Raw genomic sequence first — 25,441 nt, forward strand, 5'->3', positions numbered from 1 at the left:
TTGCACACAAAAAGTAAACATTATTTATGATAATTGGAATCAGTTTTGTTGCAAGGCTTAGGTTTAAGATAATAACAAATCAATATCCAATAGGAGGACACCAATAATGTTTGAAGTCTCAATGTGTCTCAGACTTGACACACATACTGAAAATTTCTACCAAGGATCTTAAAGCAAATGAAACCTATTGCTTCAAAAATTCATGCATAAAATTGAAATCTTTAAAGACTATTCCATATAGGCCAACTTGGAAAGGTGGATAAATTTCAAATGTTCAAACAATGGTACTGAAGAGGAAAAATTTATGACCACATATGTAAGACAAAATTTATTATTAACTTACTGGCAACTATATAAGAATGCCCCGTGTGTGCAGGTTGAAGAATGGTGGCTTGTGACACTTGAACTTTTGGAATTGGTCCAGCATTCACAGCACTAGTCTGAGGTTGTTGTGTCAGCTGTTGAACAGGAGCTTGTTGTTGTGGAGCTTGTACTTGGTTTGGTTGAGGCTGCTGTGGTTGCTGCTGTTGCTGTTGTTGTTGCTGTTGTTGCTGCTGCTGAAGTTGTTGCTGTTGTTGCTGCTGCTGCTGCTGAACAACTTGTGCCTGAGTGACCACAGGTGACTTTGCAGTATTCTTTGTTTAGGAAGATTAAAAAAAAAATGTTGATGTAAGTTATAGACAACATTAAAACATTATCAGAGCCATATCACATTTTTATGTTAGTGAAAGACACTTCTAATCAAGAAGAGCGAAGAGTACAAGAGTAGTTAGTTGATCACTAGTGACCTAGAAATTTAAAGTAGCAAATTATGACATAAGTTTTGATTTAATTCTCTCAACATGTGAGGAGTTGAAAGTGAAAATGAAGAATTTAGAAGGATTTGAACCATAGTCTAGCAAACAATTTGAAAATCAAGAGAGAGACATTCATAAACCGAGCTTTGATTAGCATTAGGCAATAACTATTTCATCAGTGTTGAATATATTGTCAAAGATATTAGGAGTCACACATAGCTGTATGATTCTGGACTGCTGCCATACAATAACAGTAGGGCATGGATGAGAAAGACACCAACCACTTTGCCTGCAACAGCAAGACCAAACTGGTGGCCAAGATTAAAGAGGTGTTTGCAGATCTTCCTAGGGACAGTGAGGAATGTATGCACCAGATTCAAGAGCATTCTTAAGGTTGTTGTGGAAGCTGAGAGCAGCTACTATGGGTAAACTGTTATCTCCCAACCATAATCTAGTTGATATTTTTTGATTTTTCTAAATACTTTTATTTCTGGATGGGATGATGTATCGCTTTACCTTGTCAGCAAACTATCAAATTTAACCCAAACATCCTGCATACACACGCACACATACTGCTGCCACTGTCACCACCTCTATCATTTTTTTAAATATCCACATCTCATGCTGCCATGACAGAATTCAATGGATTGCATTGTGCTCCAATGTCTGCTTTAGAATCCTGATGCCTATGTGTGTGAATTCTGTCATTGTATGTTTACATTGCTGTTCATGTTTTGTAACCTCACAGTTCAACAAATAGAATTCAATAAAATAAGTAACAGACTGAAATAAACATTGGGATTAATATGAATGACTAAGCCTTTGAATGGCACTACTATTGTATGGCAGCAGTCCAAAATCATACAGCTATGTCTGACTCCTTATGTCATTGACAATATATTCAACACTGATAGATGCTCTTCCTAATGCCAACAACTTCATAGAATGTATAGGGCTAGTGAGGTCACCATGCAAGTTGTAAGACTAAGATTGCCGTTTATTGAGTTGAGCTAAGAGAGAGGGGGGGGGGAGAGCAAGATGCTATGAAATGAAGGGCTAAAATATGAGAGAAGGGGTCAAAACCGAACAAATTTCTTGTTGTAGGGGAACTACATCTCACATTATAGCAGAAAGGATAGGATCAACTGGAGTGGAGCTGATATACATATATGTGTGGGAATGCATGTGTATATGTGTATAGTGGTGTAAAATAATGTGCAGTTGTCTCTTTATATCAAAAGATAATTTATCCATGATGATAAGCAGAGATAGTAAATTAATTTCCATTGCTGTCCTAAAAAGTCAATGACCAAAATCAATGAAAGTGTACATATATCATCATCATTTTTACATCACTTTCTTTTGTTCTGACAACTGAATGTTTTTGTCACCACACAATGTACTATTTCTTCTAATCCTTCAGACAATGAAGGACTAGGGGAAATATATTAACATGAGTCAGTATATATTCAGAGATATTGTTCACCAAGACTGTACTGCTGAATATGGACCACATTTCATGCATTTTATTTTTGGCTTTCACTTCTATACCTAAATCCTCTTTTTAACACCAACCACTTTGCAGAGTGTAGTGGGTGTAATTTTTATGGTACCAGCAGTAGACAGGTTGCCATATCCTTGACAAGACTAAAAGATCCTCTCAACCTCACACTTTACAGAGTATACTGGATGCATTTTCATATGGCACCAATGCTAGAGAGCCTCAAAGATTAGTGCTCTCAACCCACACCTCTACTCACTTATCAACTAACCACTTAATAGAGTGTGAGGCATAGGTAATAAAAGCACGACTCATAGAGATGAGTAATAAGAACAATGTATTATACAAGGGGGTACCCAAAAGAAACCGGAATTTTGCAACATGATTTTATTCACTTAGTTTTACATGCTTACACTTCCTCACTCAGAATTCATTGACAGGAGCTCCAGGACACACCAGTTATATCAATAAGTTTGTTAATTGTTCATTGACAGTTTTCCAAATTCAGTTCATGAATTTTCATGCTTCCATTTGTTTAGGTGATCGATGGTTGTCCTGAATGAAATTGGTCTTCAAGCCACAAGTGACTATTCCTAAAGCATGGGAACCACTCATGAACTTGTGTTTTGCTCATGGCAGCATCCTTGTAAGCTGTTTGAAACATGACCACTGTTTTTCCCAGCAGAAAACAGAATTTCATGGAAGCAATTCAACCATTGCAAAAATTGATAAACAGGGGAGAAGCACAGAAAAACAAAGATGCACCATGTAGCAGTACGAATTCAGATGACGCTGCCAGTCAGCAGACTGATGCCTGAGGGTCGCATCAAGAGGCTTCTAGCAGCAGAAGCCTGAACTACAATGGGTTGTCCCACAGGGAAAATTTCCAGTTACTTTTAGGTACCCCCTTGCGGAGAGGTGAGTGTCTGAGATATGTACATACATTCAAGGTAAATGTGATCAAAACAAAAGAGCAGTGATAGAAGGCAACATGGCCTAGGAAACAGAGTAATGAAAAAGGAAGAGCTAGAATGTGTGAAAAAAAGAGAATAACAGTATGATGGGAGCGAGTGAACAAGGAGATAATGGCAGCCCAGGAGGGAAGATGTAGGCAGTGTGCTGGGCACAATAGATCTGGTGTAGTCCCTTAACAGAGACCCCAAGATGGGCAGGAGAAGTCAAGTGGTGAAGTTGGTGGAAGGGGAATAGGAAGTAGATGGGTCCTCTACTAATGAATGGGGAATGATAGAGAGCTGAATGATAGAGAGAAGAGTGACAGAAAATGAGAAGGTATCACATCACAGAGGAGGCAGCAATAGTAGACTTTGTTGTAATATCCACACACCCATACTCCCAAGCATAAACATGCATGTATATGATCATCATCATTTAACCCTTTCATTACCATATTTCTGTTGAAATACACTGCCTTTTTTTCAATTAATTTTGAAAATAAAAAAAATAAAAAATTATTAAAATAACTCTGACATTATTCAGCTGGGGTTTGGAACATAAATTAACATGAAATTTTAATGTAGGTTACTTTAAAATGGGAAGTTTGTATCATAGGACCAAGGGCAGTTTCTGGTGGGTTGGTATCTAAAAGGTTAATGTCCATTTTCTATACTGGCATGGCTGAACAGTTTGACAGGAACCGATGAGTCAGAGGACTGTGCTGAGCTCCAGTCTGTTTTGACATGATTTCTACAGCTAGATGCCTTCCTATTGCCAACCACTTTACACAGTGTAGTACTGATTGTTATTTTCATGACACCAGCACTAGTGAGATCAACAAGTAACTTACAAGACAAAATCCCTCAACTGAATGAGGTTTAGTATTGAAGGATGTGAATATATGAGAGACAGGAACAGGTGTCTTGCTGAAGAAGATACACATAGATTCCCCAGTTGGGGATAGGGACGAAGAGAGAGAGATGGATGATAAAGGTGTACCTTCAAGGTACAACATGAATATAAGAGAGAGAACAAGCATAGAGGAACGGAAAGGGCGGCTAGCTAAGTTTGTGAGAGTGTGACAGATGATTAGAGATGGAGATTGAGGTAGATGTATGGTTGGTGGTGAATACCATTTTGGGGGAAGTGAAAGAATATGTGTATATATATAAATAAAGAAGGAAATGAATCTCCTATACAGAACAAAAGTTTGCACTTGTTAAATAGAGCTAAATAGAGTTATATACAGTGGCGGCCAAAATGTTCAGAATGGCATTGTTTTCGTCAGAAAAGTAGATATAATTTTTTAACAAAGTTACCATATAATTTTCACAGACAATAAATACGATATTATTTGTTATTGCCTGAGATTTTGGTGTAATTTGAGAGGATAATACAAAAGTTATGGATGATTTAGTGATTTACTGCAAAACCCATGGCGGCCAAAATGATCAGAACGGTTGAAAAAATAACAAAATAATCAAAAATGACAGAGAATACTGGAATTATTTAATATTTAGTGTGAAGCCCTTTAGCTTCTGACATGGTCTTAGCTGGTCCAAGAAGACAGTTGCTCAAGGTGCCATACAAAAGACTGAACCTAAGACTACGAGGTTGCAAAGTGAATTTCTGAACAGCTATGCCTGCATCTATACAGTTTATAAACATTTCAATATGGTAACTTTAAGTAGATGTTTTTCTTTTTGTACACAGAAAAATAAAGCATGAAAGAGTATTTGCATCCTCATCATAATTCTGAGTGGTTGTGGTTTGTTGACCACTCAGAAGAATGAAAGGACAAATACTCTCTCATGCTTCTCCTTCATGAGAACTTATAGTAAATGACTATTATATTGGATACAGCCATTCATAGATTACTAAAATCTGATTATAAATCAGAACATGCCATACTCTGTTATATCCCTATACTCACCTCACAATATCTATATACTAGCATGTGAGATAAACAGAAGATTGACTCATTTTACAAACATCTTTCTTTTACTTCTTATACATGTATAATGTACATACATATAATGTTCATTATCTTCACATTCATCTGTCTGTGTTTTATCCTTTATATATTTTCATTACTTTAGCTGTATTACTGCCACTTTATATACATATTTGGTTAAACCCGTGCTTCTGTATATTACGAACATGAGTGCATTGCTTCAGTTGATTTACATATCATTTATATGTATGTACATATAAAGTTCATATTACTACATAGGTTTGCATAGATCTATAAGTTTATATATGTTTACAATAGTGTAACATTCAGGTATGGCTTCTTATATTGAGACAAGGCTCCAAATTTCAGGAATGGACATAGCAAATTGAACAATCAACCTCTGTATGACATTGATACTTATTTTATTGACTGAAAGTAGGAAAGAAATCTGCTCCAGTGGGATTTAAACTCAGAATGGGAAGGGGTGAAACTAAAAACAGAAGGCATTACATCTGACTAATCAACTATTGCAACCTTTCACCACTGTGACATAATCATTGCCACCACCCAAAATAAATGATAAGTTATGACAAATAATAGTTTAAGCAGAAATTAAACCAAGGCACATTTGGAATAATCAGAGTTGAATTGAGAAAGATGAAATTGAGAGTGAGAAAAAGAAAAAGAAGATAAGCTGAATTAAAGTCAATATAAAAATAAATAATGTGAACATCATTAGATTCTTAGGTTAGTACATAATCTGAAACTGAACTCAATCCATACCTACCTGTGGCACATTCGCAGGATTCATTGCCTGAAGGTCATTCACGAAAGTTTGTGTAGCCATTGGACATTCAGTCCTAAAGAATGGAAAGTAAATATAAATAATAAATCACTGAGTTGTTAATTATATTTCAGGTTCCACAAAGGTCGATCAGTTGGAGCAAAGGAAACCAAACAAAACAACAAAGTTCTGAATAAAGATCATATATAGATCATAAATAACCCATTCTCTTATGATATTCCATTAACATTAAGGCCTCAGTCAGCCACTCTAAATAATTATGATGAGAAAAATAAACTTTTGTTCAATGCATTCAACTTTTATTTAAATTTCCAACCAACTTGATTTTAAGTTTTTTTTGAGTTTAGTTTTCACCAGGTTACCTTTCCTACATTTACTTTTCCTATATTAGCTTAGGTGGGGGGTGTCCTTTCATGGAACGAATGTTTTTTCCACAAAATCAGACATGTAAAACAAGCAAAGCAAAATTATGAACACTGTTCAGGGATACGATATAATGGTCGCACTTAGTATCATCAGAACTCTTGACTATGTAGTCGGTGTTTCAGCCATCATTATGCCATATCTTTTAAATGATTTTTCTTTCTTTGTAATATCTGTTAAGACACACTTTTAGCAATGACTTTAAGCTGTTGTTTAGTTTTAGGTCAAGACCAATTGGGCTGAGCTATGATTAAAGGCATTCCAGTTGTGATCAATCCCTTTTGAGGGATGGATGGATGGAAGTGAACTAGTTTACATTATCTGATGTGCGTCTTTTCTTTTGACAGCATTTCTAGCAAATCAAGTGAGCACATACAGCTTCCTTGTTGGCTTGACTCCAACATGTAAAGATCCAAAAAGCAACTGTGATGGCATGGTATTTTAAGAAGAAAAGAAAAAAAACATGAGGGAAAGAGCCAAAGGACAGTTCATTAATTAGGTACCTTGGTGCATTAGAATCTTCTCAGGAGACTGAATCAGAGACTAGATTTTGATTTTCAGTAAGAATCGTTTTGCTTTATCATTCTTCCAGGCATTTGATGTGCTTACATCATTGACAATTTTCTCTCCATTGTACACAAAGCTAGGGTACCTGTGTTCTTCTCCACTCAGTGTTAATACTGAAACACTTCAGATTACAGCCACGACAACACCCACTCTACTACCACATATTGAAGTAACATTGTCACTTTATATATTTACGGTAACTATATGAATGAACCATTTCTTTTTTAAGATGGCAGGGCATGATCTAAAGATCAGTTTGCTATTTCTTGTATGCCAAGTGACAATCTAAAAGTTCCTTTGGTGGCTTAAATGGTATATGTGTGTGTGTGAGTGTGTATACACACACTGGTTTAAATAAAAAGGAGAAGTATTCAATACCACAGTAGAGTAGTTTACTGAGATTGGTCCAGCAGCCTGTTACTCAGCTCTGGAGTTTCTCCAACATATATCCAGTTCTCCAGACAAGTTGTTTAACCCCAGGTTAGCCACTGATCTATTTATTAATAAACATATTTGCATATATGTGAGTAGTTTAAATATATATATAGCTGATGTTGTTGCTGGCAGCGAAGAAGCCCAGCTTCTCCAATTTATTCCACATGTACCCGAAGAGCATAAAACAATATGTTAGTAGTGGTTAAGTTCGTGGGCTAAGATTCCGAGTTCGATTCCAGGCAGTAACCTGAATAATAATATTATTTAACTACACTCAAGGAGTGGTTGGCGTTAGGAAGGGCATCCAGCTGTAGAAGCATTGCCAGATAAGACTGGAGCCTGGTGCAGCCTTCTGGCGTCCCAGATCCCCGGTCGAACCGTCCAACCCATGCTAGCATGGAGAACGGACGTTAAACGATGATGATGATATACTCATATACACAAGCCCACACTGACATAAACACAGCAATTAACATTTCTTTCTGTATGCATTCACATTTGCTCAGAATTTCCATGAAGAGATTCAAAATGTCAATTTTTTCCCTTCTTATAGTTTATAGCAATGACAGATAGTGGTAAACCCCATCTTCTCTTTGATTCCAGAGAAGAACCAACCTGAAGAAGCATCAGAAGCTACTTCTTTAATGATTTGAAGTTCTGCACCTGTCAGCTGAATATTTTGAGTATTTTTGCACTAAAAGTTCCATTACATAATCCTTGTAAAAAGAACTCAAATTTACTGATATACCTTCACAGTTGTGTTAGAGTGCATAATGAAAAAAAAATCAATATTTTCATTAATCTGAGTGGTTTTTTAGTTACCCATTAAGTATTATTGAGTAGAAATCTATAATTACACAATACTAGACTTTTCTTCACTTGAGTAGGAAATCATTTGTTCATATAAAAGAACAACCTTTTCTAAGAAACACTGTTAATAACATAAGGAAGATAATAAAACTCTTATTTGCCCAACACTGTACAAATATCCTTGAACAAGGGCAATAAATAAATAACGTCTAAAAAGGAAGTTTTACAAATATTTAATTATTTCAGTTTGTATGAATACATGTTAGTATGCTTACAAACACACATTCATCAGGTTTGGTGAAGATGGCCACCACAGAAACATCTAGTCCATTGTTGATTTTTTAAAATGGAAAAAAAAAAAAAGTTAATATTAAGATGCATATTTATATTACAAATTACATATATATATGTGTATATATATATATATATATATATATATATACTAAATTTAATGTTATCAGTGAATATTGCATCTCATTAAAGTTCATAAAATAGGTCAACAACAAAAAATACAAACAAAAAAATAAACAGTGCAGTGGTTCTCCTTACCAAGTCAGGAAGAGAACTACATCCCATGACCAAAATGCATGTACTAAGCCAGGTAGTAGCTAGTACACAAGATCTGAAGGTGTTGGAGACAGCAAAGCAACGACACGTTCAAGCAGGAGCTGTAGCAGAGGACAAAAGAAGATAATTAAAGCACTAAGATACCAGAAATGTCAGATCAATGAAATACTTACTATAGCTGAATGGAGCATGCATTGTGCTGTAGAAAACCGAAGGCCTTTAGAGAGCTGGGAGAAGGCAGAAATGATGGCAAAGACAATGATGATGACAACGATAACAATAACAACAATTACAGAGCTTTCACAGCTATTTTTGAAAGTTAGATCAATTAATATTGTTCAGTGTGGTGCAGAAAAGCAGCAACTTAAGAAAGAATAAGTTGCTGTGAGAGTCAAATAGAAAAACAATTAAGTACTTAAAAGGTATTTTAACGTATTTGCAAGATCACATATTACTAAAAAGACAAGATATATCCCTTAGTACAAAGAAATTTCCCAAATTTTCAAATTAACATGAATTTATTGGCTTACAATGAGAAATCCCATAACAGTAACAATTCAATAGCAAAATGGAAACAGTATTGTTACATTTCCAACAACATAGCTTGAGTCAAAAGGCCACATAAAAACTCAGAACTATGAAATGTAAGTCAATATTAACACATTTAATGCATGAAACATTAAAAAGTTAACTAGGATAAATATGTGTCATGTGGAAAATACACCCAATATTAACCATATTAATATCATTTTTCCAGGCAAGTACAGAAAATAATACCTAATATATTTTGACTTTATTCTGGGCTTATCAGCAAAGTATAGTGTTCATTATACTTAATGAAGTAGGAAAGAATGAATCCTTCGGAAGACTATATTTATTGGCATAGGAAAATAGAATTTAGAAATGTGTTTGAGTTATGCATGACTTTAGACCTCAAGGCTATGACCAAGATCTGCAGTTAATGTTGTATTAGCCCTTTTGATATCAACTTACTCCAAACCACCTGACATACTAATTTATGTCATAAATACTAGTTTAATGTATCTATAAAAGAAGTTATTTTACAAAGTCCTTCTAAATTGTTATTTTCAAAATTGGGCAAGTCTATTTCAACAATAATGTGGCAGTGAAAGTGCTAAAACTGTGTTGGAGATAAGTGTTTCTCAAGGAAATTCAGTAGAAACATTTAAAATTTGTGTGATGAGCAAGAATTTTAAATTCTGAAACAGGTCTTGAGTAAAGGAGTGTGTTACAACTTGATTTTCTTTTGAATTAATAACATTTGTACTTCATTTTTTATACATCTGCTTGAGTTTCTGATTCTTATACATGAATAAGTAGAAATCAAAGAACCATTTTAATGATAAAATAATTTCTCTATTGAGGGACCACAATAGCTCCAGATTCAGTTGTTTCAAGTAGATGAATAATTAATCATCTACTGGGGAGAATGTCAGAGACATCATTCCCATTCTTGGTGATTAAGTGAATTAAAGCACCATAGACTTAGGTCTCTTTCTCAGAGACACATGAAAACACCAACTGTGAAACCCTTAACAAATGAAGTTATAATCATTTGCCTTTACATTTTACTTGTAAGATTAGCCAAGTGATTTTTATAGTAATTATATTGATAACAGTTAAATTGCTCAAATCAATACTCAATAGAAAATCATTTTAGGCATATCAAATTCTAATTAAATTGACATACCAAACATTTAGGACAGATACTGCTTTATATTTGACAGCTGTGTTTGAAACATCAACAGTTCAATATTGCAATAACCAATGAAGTTCACTTAACAATAATGTTGTCACTTTCTCACTCAAACATATCCTATACAAATGATTATCAAATAAATTTCATGTTAAAATAAAACCAACAGACTACACACAAATTTATCTAAAAACAATAGTTACCTGATATTTGAATTTTGATTTGTAGTGAAACTTGTGCAAAAAATAACAATACTAACCTCTGATCAGATAAGGATTATTTTAATATTAAATATTTATTTCGTATATAAGCAGAAAGTCTGAGATTTACAGTGGAGGGGAAATGAGATGCAATATTTATGCTTAAGGCCTGTAAATGAAGTGACTATAAAGGTAGCCAGTCTGGTTTACTAGGATTTTACCTCAACCTACGGTAATGTCAACTTTGTAATATATATATATATATATATTAAAAGAATTTAGCATTCAAGGTTGCTTCTATTTCTATGCAATTAAAGTGTTCAACAAATTGGGAATGACGTTTTTAAATCCTAAATTGTAAGATATCATACAGTAGATAAGACCACAGATGTTGATCATATGAGGCTCAGCCATAACATATCACATATATTAATATCTTTGAATTCTGGGAACTAGATGTATTGATTGCCTTGCTCTGGGTAACAGGTCTGTTTAAGCAGAATAAACCAAAATTATTCAACATACGAAAAAAAAAAATTCTAATATACTATGTTGAAAATGTGAACATGAATAATTTAGAAAGATAATTATTGTAAAAGTAACTTCTATAATGAAACAGTTGAATTTCATAAACATTTTCTTTAATTGAACCAACTAAATAAATAAGCATGCATTTTTATAATAAAAACAGGCATAATATTAGTTATGCGCGTGCTGAACCATACATGTTCTGAGCATCACTTATTGAATGATATATTATGTCTTTCTGTTTTATTTAACCATTATTTGAATGAGTGTCACCACAATCAATCACTGTTACATGACAAAATATTTTCAATGTAGATAGAAACCATGAAAAATAATGTTGCACAGAACTACTTAATATAAAATCAAGTCTTACACACCATTCACAAGGACTTAAAAGCACGACTAATAAAGAACATCTAAACACAAGAAGTTACTTTATCAATAAACTGAATAAAATAGATAACCTAAATAGATAAATTAATTTCAGCTTTATCTACAAGGTTGTTTCAATAAAAGTATCACAGAGACACTAAATAATAACAGTCTTCTCTATGTTAACCCTTTCGTTACCAAACCGCCCAAAGCTGTCCCCAAAAAATTTTGGGTAATGTGACCAAACCGCCCGAATTTACCTATTCATATTTAAATGAGAATATCAGAGCAAATCTCTTTAGTACATTCTTGAAAACACGTGATTATACTTCGTAAACAGTTCATCTACAGTTTTGTACAACGATTGACGTGTAATTTTAATTCCCTGAATTTTGGGAGATTTTTTTCCACATTTTTTTCGGCATCGATTTGTCTTCAACTTTGGAAATGGATTGGAGTATCATGTTATCAAGCATTGATTCCGAATTGGAAAATTTGTGAAGCAAATACTGGGTACTGTTGCGGATTTAGTTTTTATACAGGGAAACTAATGTTAGTCAGCATGGCTTAGGGTATGATGTGGTCTGGAAGTTATTGTTTGAAGCGATCAATGTGGAAACAAACTTACGCAAAATGTAAACAAACACAAAATGGGGGTTCAAATTTCGGAAAATTTGTGAAGGGTACTGCGTGGATTTAGTTTTTATACAGGGAAAATAATGTTAGTCAGCATGGCCTAGGGAACGATGTAGTCTGGAATTTATCACTTCCATACCATAACCAGGGCCGTATATTATTTTTTGACCGATTTCTTTAGTTTGGTCAAACTTGCGGTGGATTCCAGTATTTCACTTTATTCCACCTTTGTGGTAAACCTGTTGCGCATTAAATTCAACTGATGATATAGTGATGTGCACAATTCTTCTTTATCAAAATTTTGTTGCATACCCATTTGAATATTAGCTGATGATTCATTTTCTATGGTGATGTTTAAACAAAATTTTTATATTTTTACCTTTTGCTCAATTTACCTGTAATTAAAGTCACTTTGAGACAAAAGTTATGCAATAGAATTGATTAAGAACCCTTTCTTTAATTATGTTCCAAATATCACATTAATATGTTGATAAGTAAAAAAGTTACAGTTATTTAATGAAACAAGCCTAGATTCATGATTATTTTAGAATTTAATTGAAACTCATGTGGGGTGTATTTTGGTCAGAAATATAGTAACGAAAGGGTTAATAGAATAAATGGCTTTGAAAACAGTTATTCTCTTGAGAAATGAGAGTTGTGACACTAAGCATCTAATGCCTGGCTCAAAAATTAGTTACTCCTCTGCAATATATAGTATCTTTTTCCAAGAGACAGAAAAAGTCTCTAGCAATTCACTAATTCAAAAACTACAGACACTATCAGTAAATTCCAAAATACAAGCACTAAACACAAATTAGTGCTCTACACAGAACCAGCTAGAAATCTTTGCCCTTAACAAACACTGAATTGTTATTGGGACATCAAAGAAGACTTATCTTCATGTAGTGATTGAGAGGATGATATTGTTCCATTTCTTTTCTAAACTCATGAAAGATTTGAGATGAGCTTAACAAATTTAAGAAAGACTACATGCTCATCAGCTATTTGAAAACCTTGATGCTTACATGAGTGAACTATATTTCATCATGTAATTTTTTACAACTAGAAAAGCTAGACCATTGACAATTAAACGCCTTTTCCAAGAACACAATCCAGCATATTGTGAAAACCAAACTCTTTCTTTATTCTACCAGCAATGACTTTTCCTTCCTGAAGACTTCACACTTAATAAATCATTACTAAATTACAGTTTTCATTTAAGCTTATGTCCTTCAGTTAAGTATGATTTTTCACTTGGCCAGTTTGCATTATGAGTAATATAATTATATCAGTATAGGTGATCCAGGCATGGGGAAAATGTTTAAGTTCACTTAACAAGTTTCCAGCTTCAATTCTAGTCTGTGACACTTTGAGCAAATATCTTCTAATATAGCTGTGGGTTGGCACAATGTTAGTGAGTAGATAGAAACAATGTGGAAACTTGTTAGGTGAAAATGTACTTGTGATCCAAGGCTCCAACCTTCATGCAGTGTCAAAACTGAGTCTGTCAGAAAATTATGATAAGGGAGTAAGTGCTTGTGGAATACTTAAATAATTTACACTACAATTCCCTGTGTAGATAGTTCCATTAATGTTTGTGAGTGTACATGTGTGTGTGTCTATGATATATGTACAATATTTTCCCATATTGTATCAAATAGCTAATCAAGTTTAAAGAAGATATGGTATAAACTCTTAATAAATGTGTAATCTGAGCTATGAAATATTAAAAATTGTGGCCAAAGGACACAACAAAACAGAAAGAATATGAAGTCACAACTGATGACTTGATAAAGCAATAACTTGTATTTACTTAGTCTTTTTCTTTCCACACGTGCAAATTTACATAGTATTTGGTAAATAAAGTTTATCTGTATAGCTCTTCTAAACCTATCAATACCTATATCAAATTGCACCTCCCTTTTTACTATTTGACATCTACTTTCCACTTAGGGTAGGAGGTGTTGCTTTTACAGTTGATTATTTGCACTTTAAGTGACAATCAGCCAGCTGTGAAGAAGAAATGAAACAAGTCTGCCTTCTAAGCAAATTGTGTCAAGTACAATTATGTGCCCTGCACAAAATTACAATATAATTGCTATAATAGTAACATTTGGACAGTTACTTGATCACACATCACACAGCATGACTGATAGATTCTATGGTAAACTTTAGTTTCTGTAGACTGAAGTAAATAAAACAAATGGTGAAAATGCTAGTTTATTAGATAGTAGATGAAGCTATACGAATTGAATTAATGTAAAATCAAGTGTGCCAACATAAAACATATACAAACATCTGTAGCAGGTTTGAGCTCAAGACTTCGCAGTTCAATAATTGAACCAATTGGCCATCTTAGTAGAAACAGCAGGAAAGCAGATTCTTTAGATTAAGTTTGACCACTAGTAGTCTATGCCATACCTATAAAAGCTCACCTGGTGACAATAAGATGGCTTGATGCTTGTTACTTCCAGATATATTGAAAGAGAGATAGAGAGAAAGAGATTCTGAGCAACCCAAGAATGCAATGAGAAGCTTGCCCGAGGCATACATGATGGCTAGTTATTATTATTAATGTAATAGACAGTGACTGTATCAATGTACTATATATATATATATATATATATACCCTTACTCTTTTACTTGTTTCAGTCATTTGACTGCGGCCATGCTGGAGCACCGCCTTTAATCGAGCAACTCGACCTCGGGACTTATTCTTTGTAAGCCCAGTACTTATTCTATCAGTCAATTTTGCCGAACCGCTAAGTGACGGGGATGTAAACACACCAGCATCGGTTGTCAAGCAATGCTAGGGAGACAAACACAGACACACACTTATATATATATATACGACAGGCTTCTTTCAGTTTCCGTCTACCAAATCCACTCACAAGGCATTGGTCGGCCCGGGGCTATAGCAGAAGACACTTGCTCAAGATGCCACGCAGTGGGACTGACACACAACACAGGCACACACACAATATAGTGGTCAAATAACTAAGATGCTCAATTGCTGATCCAAAGGTCATAAAACACTGTAGAAAACTTTACACTTAATTCACTAGTGACAAATCAGAACTACTGGACTGCTGATTAAAAAAAGAGTCCACTATATCTGCCTATGTGAAAGATACTATGTTCACTTCATGGTTAACAGCAGGATAGTTAGTGAATGTCAAGCTGAGTTTGTGAATCAGTGTTTTTTGAATGGAACTTTTTCACTGTTCTTGTGTTATCATAATGCCCTTACAATTCTAATTTCTAATGCATAACTCATGAAGTTGGGTTGTGTACACATGTCCTGCTGCATAGAAATAAATAGTTTCAATGGAACAACTGTGATGCATTGGATTAAAAACATTATTTTACAGAGCACTGCTTCATATTAAAAAAAAAAAAAAATTGAGTGTCATTACAATCTTAATAGCACAGGATCTACATGATCCTTCAACTTGCTAGAAAAAGCAGCTAAATCTTCAAATCCCATTCTACTATTTTCAATAAGGACAAATTGGATATGGTAGACCTAAATGTACTATGTCCGATTAGAGGACAGTGTGGGTGGTACACTTAATTTGTTGCATATTTTAATCCTGGTACCTGACTCTGTTGAAAGATTTCAGGCCAGGTCTCCAGTTTGAGGATAACTTCCTCTTAACAGTCTTGGAGAATCTGATAAAAGATAATAGGTACTACCCTTCTGTTTCTGACTTAACCACTGAAAACATGTAGCATATAAGCAAACAAGAAAACCTTGCTGTGGTTGCCTGATGTGGTAGAAATAGCAGCCAAATCTCCCTCAACCACCTTAGAGAAAAAGAAATGTTGGATAATATGGTACTGGGTTCCCAGCACACTGGAAAATGGTGGGATGGTCAAGGCTGGAATACTTTTGATCATAGGCTGGCTCAATCAAGGCTGAGACCTGGAGTTAAATAACATAGAGAGAGGAGGAATACATTGACCTATTATATTACAAAATCTTGTCTTTTTAATTTTTATCTGAATGAAAAATATTTAAAATAAAAGAAAAACACAAAATGATATATAAAGTAGAAATAACTGTTCATTTACATTATTGGGTTATTTTAAGAACAGGCAATTTAGCTGCCCAATACAAGAGCTGGGAGAGTAGTCTAATCCAATCCCACTCGACCAACCTCTCACCACTATTCTTTTCCACACAGCTTTGAAGGGTTAGCTGAACAAACTGTCCCAGTACCTATTCTACCAATCTCTTTTTGCTGAACTGCTAAGCTACAGGAACACAAACAAACCAACAACAGTTGTCAGACAGCAGGGGACAATCACAAAAATGTACACACACATACATAGATACAGATAATGAGTTCAATCAAATTCACTCCCAAGTCATTGGTTGAAACAGGGCTGTAGTAGAAAATACTTGTCCAAGGTTCTGCACAGTGGGACTGAACCTGAAACCACAAGGTTATGAAGTGAACTTCCTAACCAGACAGCCAGAGTAAGAAAGTTTTGAAAAATCCAGGTTTCTCTCTAATCCCTGGTTGAATACATCCTCTTAACACTAAGTAGGACTCTACTCCGCAATTTTCTACTTCTCACCTGTCTCTGTGATGCTTTGACACTCACTACTCAAATAGTTAAGTGGAGTGAAATGTTAAGTATGGGATAAGTCAAAATAATTGAGCAGACATTTTGGACAAAGACACTATAATTTAGCAGAGTCACCGTCTTTCTCTTGAATTAAACTAGTTTGTTCACACCAACATCACCAAATATTGTTGGTCTCAACTCTTCAAAGTTTCTGTGAAATGAAAAAAAATAAATGTCTTCTACTGCTGATTATTTCTCTTTTGTCAGATTATGACTGAATTATTTAAATTTTGCTGAAATGTTATCAGCTACTGCTACTAAGTCTCACCAATCCAGCTGAACTGTTTGGTTGGTATGTTAACCCTTTTGTGACCATATTTTTGTTGAAATACACTGCCTTTATTTAAATTAATTCTTAAAATAATGAAGACTTTAGTATAACAATGTTGTCATTATTTGGAACATAAAACAAGAAATTTTGGTGATAGGTTTTAATGTAGATTACTTTAAAACAAGAAATTTGTATCATAGAACCAGGGGCAGTCTCAAAAGACTAATTGATCTGGTGAGGACTGATGATGAGCAACTGACCTTTACTGACCAGTCCAAAACAAAGCTGTTTTACCTTGTTTCTTAAAATAATGACTAATAACAGAAAGAAAACTTGGTGGAAATGTTGAGCAAATTTTCTTATTTTGCATAACAAGAATATTAAGGACTTTTTGTAGCTCCAATAATATAATGTATTAATCAATGTTGCATTGTAAATAAAAAAAAAAAAGTTAATAAGTTCAAAGAAGAAGAAAAAACATTTAGGTTATTAAACTTTCAGATATAAATTCTATGAATTACAAATCAATCCATATGCAACAAGAGTCTTGATCACCAATTCCTGTTATATTATTTGTATAATTTATCAACATTATAAAAGTGAGATGCTAAGCCTGAACTGTAAGGTAATAGTATAATTCTGATCTAAGAAGACTGGTGGCTTAGCTTAATTAGTAATTGTCTTTATCTTTTCATCTATCTAGAGATAAAACAAGCACAAATCAGAAGATACTATCTTCCAAAATTTACTGTTGTGTCACTATGTTAGAAATTTTTAGTCTTTAGTTATCATCCTGTGAAGTGTACATATATTAAATTGTTCGAAGTTTTGTTTTTTTAAAAATACTTCTATACAAGTTTTTCAAACCCTTATTACTGGATGACAAAAAAAAAAAGACCCTAAAGCAAAATCAAAGAATCCTTTCAATAAAATGATCACTCCTCGAAGGACCACAAAATTTTCAGCAGTTTCAAGTACACGAGTGATAAATCTTCTACTGTGGAGAATATCACATGACGTTCTCCACAAGCATGATACCTATATCCTGACAACTAAGTGAACTAAGGCACTGTATGATCAAAATTGTTTAATGATACAATTGGAACAAAAAATTAACATAAGGAATTTAAACCAGCACAGTATAAATCCAAACTAATTCAGTCCACACAATTAATCAAAACACAGATATCTTCAACTTATAAAACAGTAAAGAACACATCAGAATAACTATTTTACTCAAGTGATTTAAATTAGAATTCATAACTATACATGAAGATCCCCACAGTAGTCAAAAACAGACTCTTCCAGAGCCCACAAATAGCTGAATATTTTGTACAAATAGTTGAATTTAAATTGATAAATAAGCATGAAGTCAAAACAGAAACCAAAATGCTGGACATAATCTATTTAAAATAATTGCATTAGATGGTGCAAGCATTTTTATTTGAATTACTGAAGCAAGCAGCTTTCTAAAAGCAAAAGGCTCAGCAGTGAGAAGTCAATTTGAAAATATCTGAGATATTTTTGTTCTAACTAATCAGAGATTGAACAAGTTTAGAACAATCCAATCTCAATATTATATTGTTTACATATATGTGCTTCAGCTGGATTTAAACTCAGTAATCTATATTTTTATTTAGAGCCTCATAATTTTACAGTACTTGGGTAAAATCTAACAGAATAAGTCGAAAGTCTTTTTCATCAAAATATCATCATCATTGTTTAATGCCTGCTTTCCATGGGTTGTATTCTTGATTATAGATAAAACTTCACAGATCAAATCCACTGTCTTGTCTCATTCGTTTTATGTATGAAATGCTGTTTAATTGAATAAATTTCTCTAATATTTATTTTGATTTTACAATTAAATGTAATTCAAAAATAAGGAATACACATCTTTTAGATTTCAATTTGTAAAGTATAACCAAAGTGGGGGTAAAATAATTCCAGAGAATTAGATTGCTTTATTCACTGTGAGAATCTTAATTGCACTATTAACATACAGGTTTGCTCCACCAGGAAAACTTGTAATCACTATTTAGCTAAACATTCTATATTCAACATGTAGTTTCTCAATAATAGGAATATGTGCTCAGTTATCCACATGTTGTACTCCAGTAGAATTAACTATTTGCAGAAGAGAGAAATGTCCTTCAATAAAATAACCCACCCCAACTTATTGTAACACTAGTGATGATAGTATTTAAAAAAAGTCTAATGATATGAGAATATTTTATTTTTTGAAAAAGATATGCTGAAGTAAAGTCTAAATAAATAATATGCTTCATTTCAATATTGACTAAACCAAGAAAAGGAAGATTTAATATCATTCAAAGATCTCAAACTGGTTGAAATGAATTTTTGTGATCTTTACAGAATCTGAGTTTAAAAAGTATTTGAAACGTACCATTTTAAACTATACAAAACATAACAGCAGCAGTAGTAGTAGTAGTAGTAGTAGTAAAGCATGAATGAGTACCAATAACATAAGCAGATATTTTTGAGTGGTAATTTATTTTAAAGTCCTCAACTCCTTAAACTCTTATCAGTCCTGACCAAGCAGACCTATAACCAAAGACATTCCAGCTGTGACCATCCTTTTTTTCTAGGTATACTGTATCCTGCACTACATTGAGTTTTGTGTTTTTTTCTTTAAGACAATAGAATATGATTTGTAGAAGATTTGGTGGTGTGCAGGTGAAGTAACCACATGGAAATATCTTGGTGAGATTTCAAGTCAAAACACAAAGGGATGTAACTAAATGTGTAAGACACCTAATAATAATACATTACAGTAATCATCATCATTTCAATAAACAATGTTTGAAACATTGTCTGTGTCAATGTACTTATCTTCAAAACAACCCAGTTCTGTTCAAGCTTACTGCAATTGTTGTGAGAATGAAGAGAAAACTTAGGATGAATATGTTATAGTAGATGATGAAAGAAAAGATGTTACTTGTTAACTGCAGATTCATCTGGTCTATGCTAGTATGGAAATGAAACTAATTATACAATGATTATAATGATAGCAGCATACATTTTTAGAACGGTACTTTCCCAACACGAGATAATAATCAGAACGTCATATTTAAAACTCAACACCAAATAATGTAGAAAAGAGTGGATAGTCAATCAGATAACTCTATTACAAGTGTAATAACAGTTCTTTATTGACTTCAATATGATCTAAATCTAGAAGACTGAGAGACTGAATTAAATAACAGAAAATATGAACCTTCAATTTTATGACACAATTCTTTTTTTAAAATATATAATGAGAAATAACAGTAATTTACAAGCATTATTTTACTGGACTGAGAAAAAGCTGACATTTCTGAATACTAATGATTGAAATTAGAATGGAGGCATCTGATTAAATTTGAAACACTCCCATTAAAATAAATTAATAGCAGAAATCTAAGGAAAACTAACAAAAAAATGTGAAGAGGGAAAAACATTATCATTGAAAATTCAACAGTTTCACATATAATACAAGTTACATAAAAGAGTCTAAATTATATTGTATGTATGTATGCACTTATATGCATTGTGCATACTTGCAAATGTGTTGTTTGCTGTAACAAGGAGCTAAGATTGGTAATTGTTTCAAATACAGTATATAATTAATATTTAATTCATAATGTGAAAAGTGCATAAGTTTTCCAAACTATTGAAAGTCCAGCATAACCTAATATACAAGATAATAGAGTATGAAGAAATTAATCAAACAGTAAAAATTTATCAGTCTCTTTAACTTGTATGAACAAATGCAACAAGAAGCAGTAAATGACATTTGCTAAATTTTCTAAGGATTATTAAATATTATAAACAATAAATCCATTACAGGCAGAGAAGCTACATGATCTAATCTTTGCAACAGCTCACTATTGGTTGCCCTATTTCGTGTTACATATATGTATTTATACTAAAACAAAAATGTTGGATTATGAATGCAATGAGATTTATTGTCAGGATTTGAAGTCATCACCTAATGAATCAAATGCTATTTTGCTATGAATGTTAAGTGAGTGAGATGCAAAGTAACATGATATGTGTGTGTAAGGGTACCAAGGCATCTTAAAAAAGAAACACTGAATCATACACTGTCTAGAAAAGAAAAACTGTGATGGACATAGCTGGATTGACTGAAAATTCTAATTTTTTTCCCCATATATGTATCATATGTTTAATTCTAAATAGATGAAATTTGTAAATGCCTGATATGAACTGTTGTTATTGGTAATAAGATCTATTAATTTTGAAAAATCTTTTTTGCAATATTGACAGACTCGTGTAAGCGTCAATATAGTGAAAAAAAAAGTTAATCTCTAAACAATATAAGAGGAACAAACTTCATTGTTTTGAGTAATTTTTGACAGGCTGTCCCCAAGTAATAGAGAAGTATATATGCATACTAATCAATAAGACTACTAGTCACCAACATTAAAATAACCATTCACTCTAAGGTTTCTTTTAAACAGCCAATAAAATTAAGTGAAATAAAAACCCCATTCCTATCTATAAGACACTCCCATACGACAAAGGTCCTTCAAACAATACAATTTAAAAGAATGCATACTATCGCTGCTGCTACTACCACTACTATACCATAGTTATTGTAATACAGAAATACTTATATTTCTATGGATGTGTTTATTATTAGTGTAGTTAGGATTATGTGGCCAGTAGTCTTATCTCTTGTATTTGCATTTCAATTAGTATATTGGTGTGTAGTGTATTTAAATAGTATAGAAGTTCAAAAATTACTCAGACCAGTCTTATCTTTTGCGTTTGCATTTCAACTGACATATTCACTGAAAGTTGTAGGTGCTTGCAGTCTGGAGAAGTAACAGAAAAGAATGTTGAAACTGTGACTTGCACTTATGGTCTAGGAGTTCAATCATACCATAAAGCTATGTGCATACATAAAAATGTAGTGACCTCGAGACATACTGATAAAATCTGGAGGGATGGATGTTTTTTTTTGTAGGCCTTGAAGATAAGTATTAAGTTGTTCAATCAACTGCATTACCTGCTCATTGGATTAGCAAGTGGCTGAGCATTTCACAGAATTGGGTAACCTTAATATAATTCTCAGGCAAAATTAGAGTGACACTGTGTATGTAACAAAGCTGCATCTTTGAATCACAGGAACAATCCCTCTGATGAGTTTCCTTACAGTTTCTATCTCTTCAGTTGAACTCACAATGTATGAGACAACCCGAGGCTATAGATAATTACATATATCCAAGATGCCATGCAGTGGGACCAAATTCAGGATCTTTTTCATAGTTATGAAATGAACTTCTTAATCATTCAGTCATACTGCATCTACACTTATATAACTGTGCTCTTCCTTTAAGATAGTAAGATGTGGTTTGGCTGCTATTCTAACAGATGAAAAGTCATGTCCTTTGTTGACTTGTACTAATTCTTTGTAGTTTAGATATACATACAAAAGAAAGATTAATCTTTTACTACATATTTAAATATTGGTGTGCTAAAGTGGGTGATACAGTAGAACACTTGTTTAGATGTCTTGTATTTACATATCTTTCCAATGAGTTCAAATCTGCAGGATCAACTGTCTTGTATCCTTCAATGTGTTAATCAAGATAAATACCAGGCATGTACTGAGGGAGTCTGTCTTATGCGTTATACTTCTCCCTCTACAGACATGTGGCTTTGTGTCAATGTAAAACAACTGAAATTACTATTGTCTATCATTCTTTGAACAATTTAAACAAGCAAGAAGAGATGCTTGCACACTTAGATGAGAATCTATTAGGTTTTACTCTGTCAAAAAGAAGAATCAAAACTGCTTCCATAATTAACAATTTCTTTCAAACTGAAGCTGTAATGTGCATATAATACACAACAAAACAGAGACCAATTTTACCAAGTGTAACAATGCATATGCCACTGTTTGTTTTTCAAAAATATCTAGTAAGTTATTTAAAAAAATTTCTAATTGAAGGAGATAAAACAGTGTTTCCCACACTTTTCGTGCCAAATTGCAATATTGCCCACCTATCGGCCAAAAAATACTCCATTGTCCACCTGTGTAAAAAAAACCCTGACACTACCCCACCAACACAAAATTCTTTAACCATGCCACCGTATCATTTGACACACACACTATATCGTAGACTCATTGCCCTGTTAGTGTCATTTGTACTAAATATGCGGTTGTTTACAAATCCTTTATTGTGGGTTTAGTTTTTCCATTAGTATCAATAAAAGTCTGACATTAACTCTATATTTTTCAGACAGATTAACCTCTGGAAACTTGCGCTTTCTTTTACACTGATCGACCTCAAATGGATTGATATACTAATTTGGAATATTCAGCGCAATAACATCTTGAAATCGCTCCACCATGTTATTGTAAATAGCTGTGATATGTAGTTAAATCCTCATCAACTAATTCATCTTTCAAAGAATCAAGTTTTGAAATGTTAGTCTTATACAACACAAATTTCGAAATGAAGGTAGTGATAAATGATTTACTATCAATTTACAAACAGATTTACTATCTGTTTCCTTGTAAAAACTTATTCAAATCTTTTAATATTGTGAGTATATCACAAAGAAAAAAGACAGCGCATCTTGCAGCCATCAATGAAGCGGATAGTGGAGTATCTTTAAAGAAAGATATGATTATATGAAATAGTACAACAAGGCGCAAAACAGAGTTTCCTTTTGACAGTCACTACACTACAGTATGGTATAAGAGCTTAATATGGCCCTCATCATTTCTCAGATAGAACGCTGGAGAATATTAATGAGCTGATGTTTGACATTGATGGCCATTTCATCGATGCTTCGAGAAATTCTGTTATTACTAAGTGGGATCTTCTTCATAATGTTATCAGGTTTTTTGTGCATAACGGTGGACAAAATCGCTTTGATAACTGGCCGAAGTAATGTTTTTCCAATAGTGTGAAACTTCCCAGACTTAGCAACAAGCAATGCAATGTTGTACGATGCAATCAACCCGTCATTCTCCTGTTTATTAGTTTACTGGAATAGTGTGTTGAATGTATTTACTTTTTGAAAGAGTAGCTCAGTTGCAAAAAGTATGATAATCGCTTGTCCTTGTCAGAATGCTTTGCATCAAAGTGATACTTCAAGTGTGAAGGTTTCATTGCTTTGTTGGTCAATGTCTGAAGGCAAAGAAGGCACATTGGTAACTGACAGTTCTGAGGAGAGGGAATAAATCCAAACAATAAATAATCACTACTCTACTGCTGACAAATTTCTTTGACTGGAGGCATCAGTAAAGTGAAGATGTGAAAATGAATTTCTACAGATGGCATCAGAAAGGCAGTGTGGTATTCCCAAAGAGAAGTCGATAGAGCAGAGTTAGATGATACGTCTTTACTGGAGCAAATACGGATCTAGTTTGTTTGGCTACCAGTATTTCAAAAATTAAAGTTTATCGAAAATTTTAAAATTTAGCACATTAATATACCTTTCTAAGCTAAATTGCTGGAGTTATTCAACTTTTGCCAGAAAAATGTTTTTAAAAAGTTATATAGGTTTAAAATTTGACCATTTTCACCCAGTCAAGAAATACAATTTCAAAGCTGTCATTTTGTGTGTGACTGCACATTTTGTCAACATCCTGAAATTAGCACTTGTGTTTTGATATGAAACCACAGAATTATGACATATAACCCCCTCATAACTTTTTTATTTTTTGGAGTTTCTGGGAAATTTTTGCAAATTTGAATTCTACAACACGGGGCTTCATACGATTGTGCCGAAAAAAAAAAAAAAATTGTAGTGGACTGTGATCCAAGGCCTGGGTATATTTGGCTGCTATTTTTAGCATGCATGACAACCATCTCAATGACTGTGACAAAAATATTCAATCGATAAACAAGTTGGCGTTTTTAATACAAAGGAACGCCTCCTGCGAGTACATCCTTATTCTAGGCATGCCTAGATATCAGTAAATGTGGACTTAATTTCTAAAAATTCATTGTCACCCACAAAATGTTCATATCGCACGCCAAAATCTCAAATCACTCACTATTTTCTAGAAATTTGCCCATCGCCCACCTGTAAGTTGAAATTGCCCACTTTGGGAAGCTATGAGATAAAAAGTTAAGTAATTTATAAGAAATAGTAGACATGCTATTTGGAATAATACTAATTTTTTTTTTTTTTTAACAATACTAGGTACTAAATGTATAGAGCAAAACAGTACAGAATCAGCCACAATATATACTATACAATTATTTTAGTACTGCAAGAAGGA

At 33.4% G+C, this 25,441-nt stretch overlaps 1 protein-coding gene across 8 annotated transcripts in view; it reads right to left on the reverse strand.

Moving 5' to 3' along the window:
* The window catches only part of LOC115210724 (transcription factor RFX3-like), an 83,297-nt gene that overhangs the window by 45,840 nt on the left and 12,016 nt on the right, over positions 1 to 25,441 (reverse strand). For 5 of the 8 annotated variants that reach the window (XM_029779427.2, XM_029779434.2, XM_029779428.2 and 2 more), the window contains 2 exons: positions 5,994 to 6,066; positions 344 to 635 (listed from right to left, as the gene is read on the reverse strand). In XM_029779427.2, coding sequence (XP_029635287.1) covers positions 344 to 635; positions 5,994 to 6,066 — 365 coding nt within the window. Of the gene's footprint in view, positions 1 to 343; positions 636 to 5,993; positions 6,067 to 8,795; positions 8,915 to 25,441 lie in introns of all 8 variants that reach the window. The other 3 variants (XM_029779431.2, XM_029779429.2, XM_029779432.2) reach the window with 1 other exon arrangement.

The sequence above is a fragment of the Octopus sinensis genome, linkage group LG4 (genome assembly GCF_006345805.1).
Source record: "Octopus sinensis linkage group LG4, ASM634580v1, whole genome shotgun sequence".
NCBI classification, from domain to species: domain Eukaryota; kingdom Metazoa; phylum Mollusca; class Cephalopoda; order Octopoda; family Octopodidae; genus Octopus; species Octopus sinensis.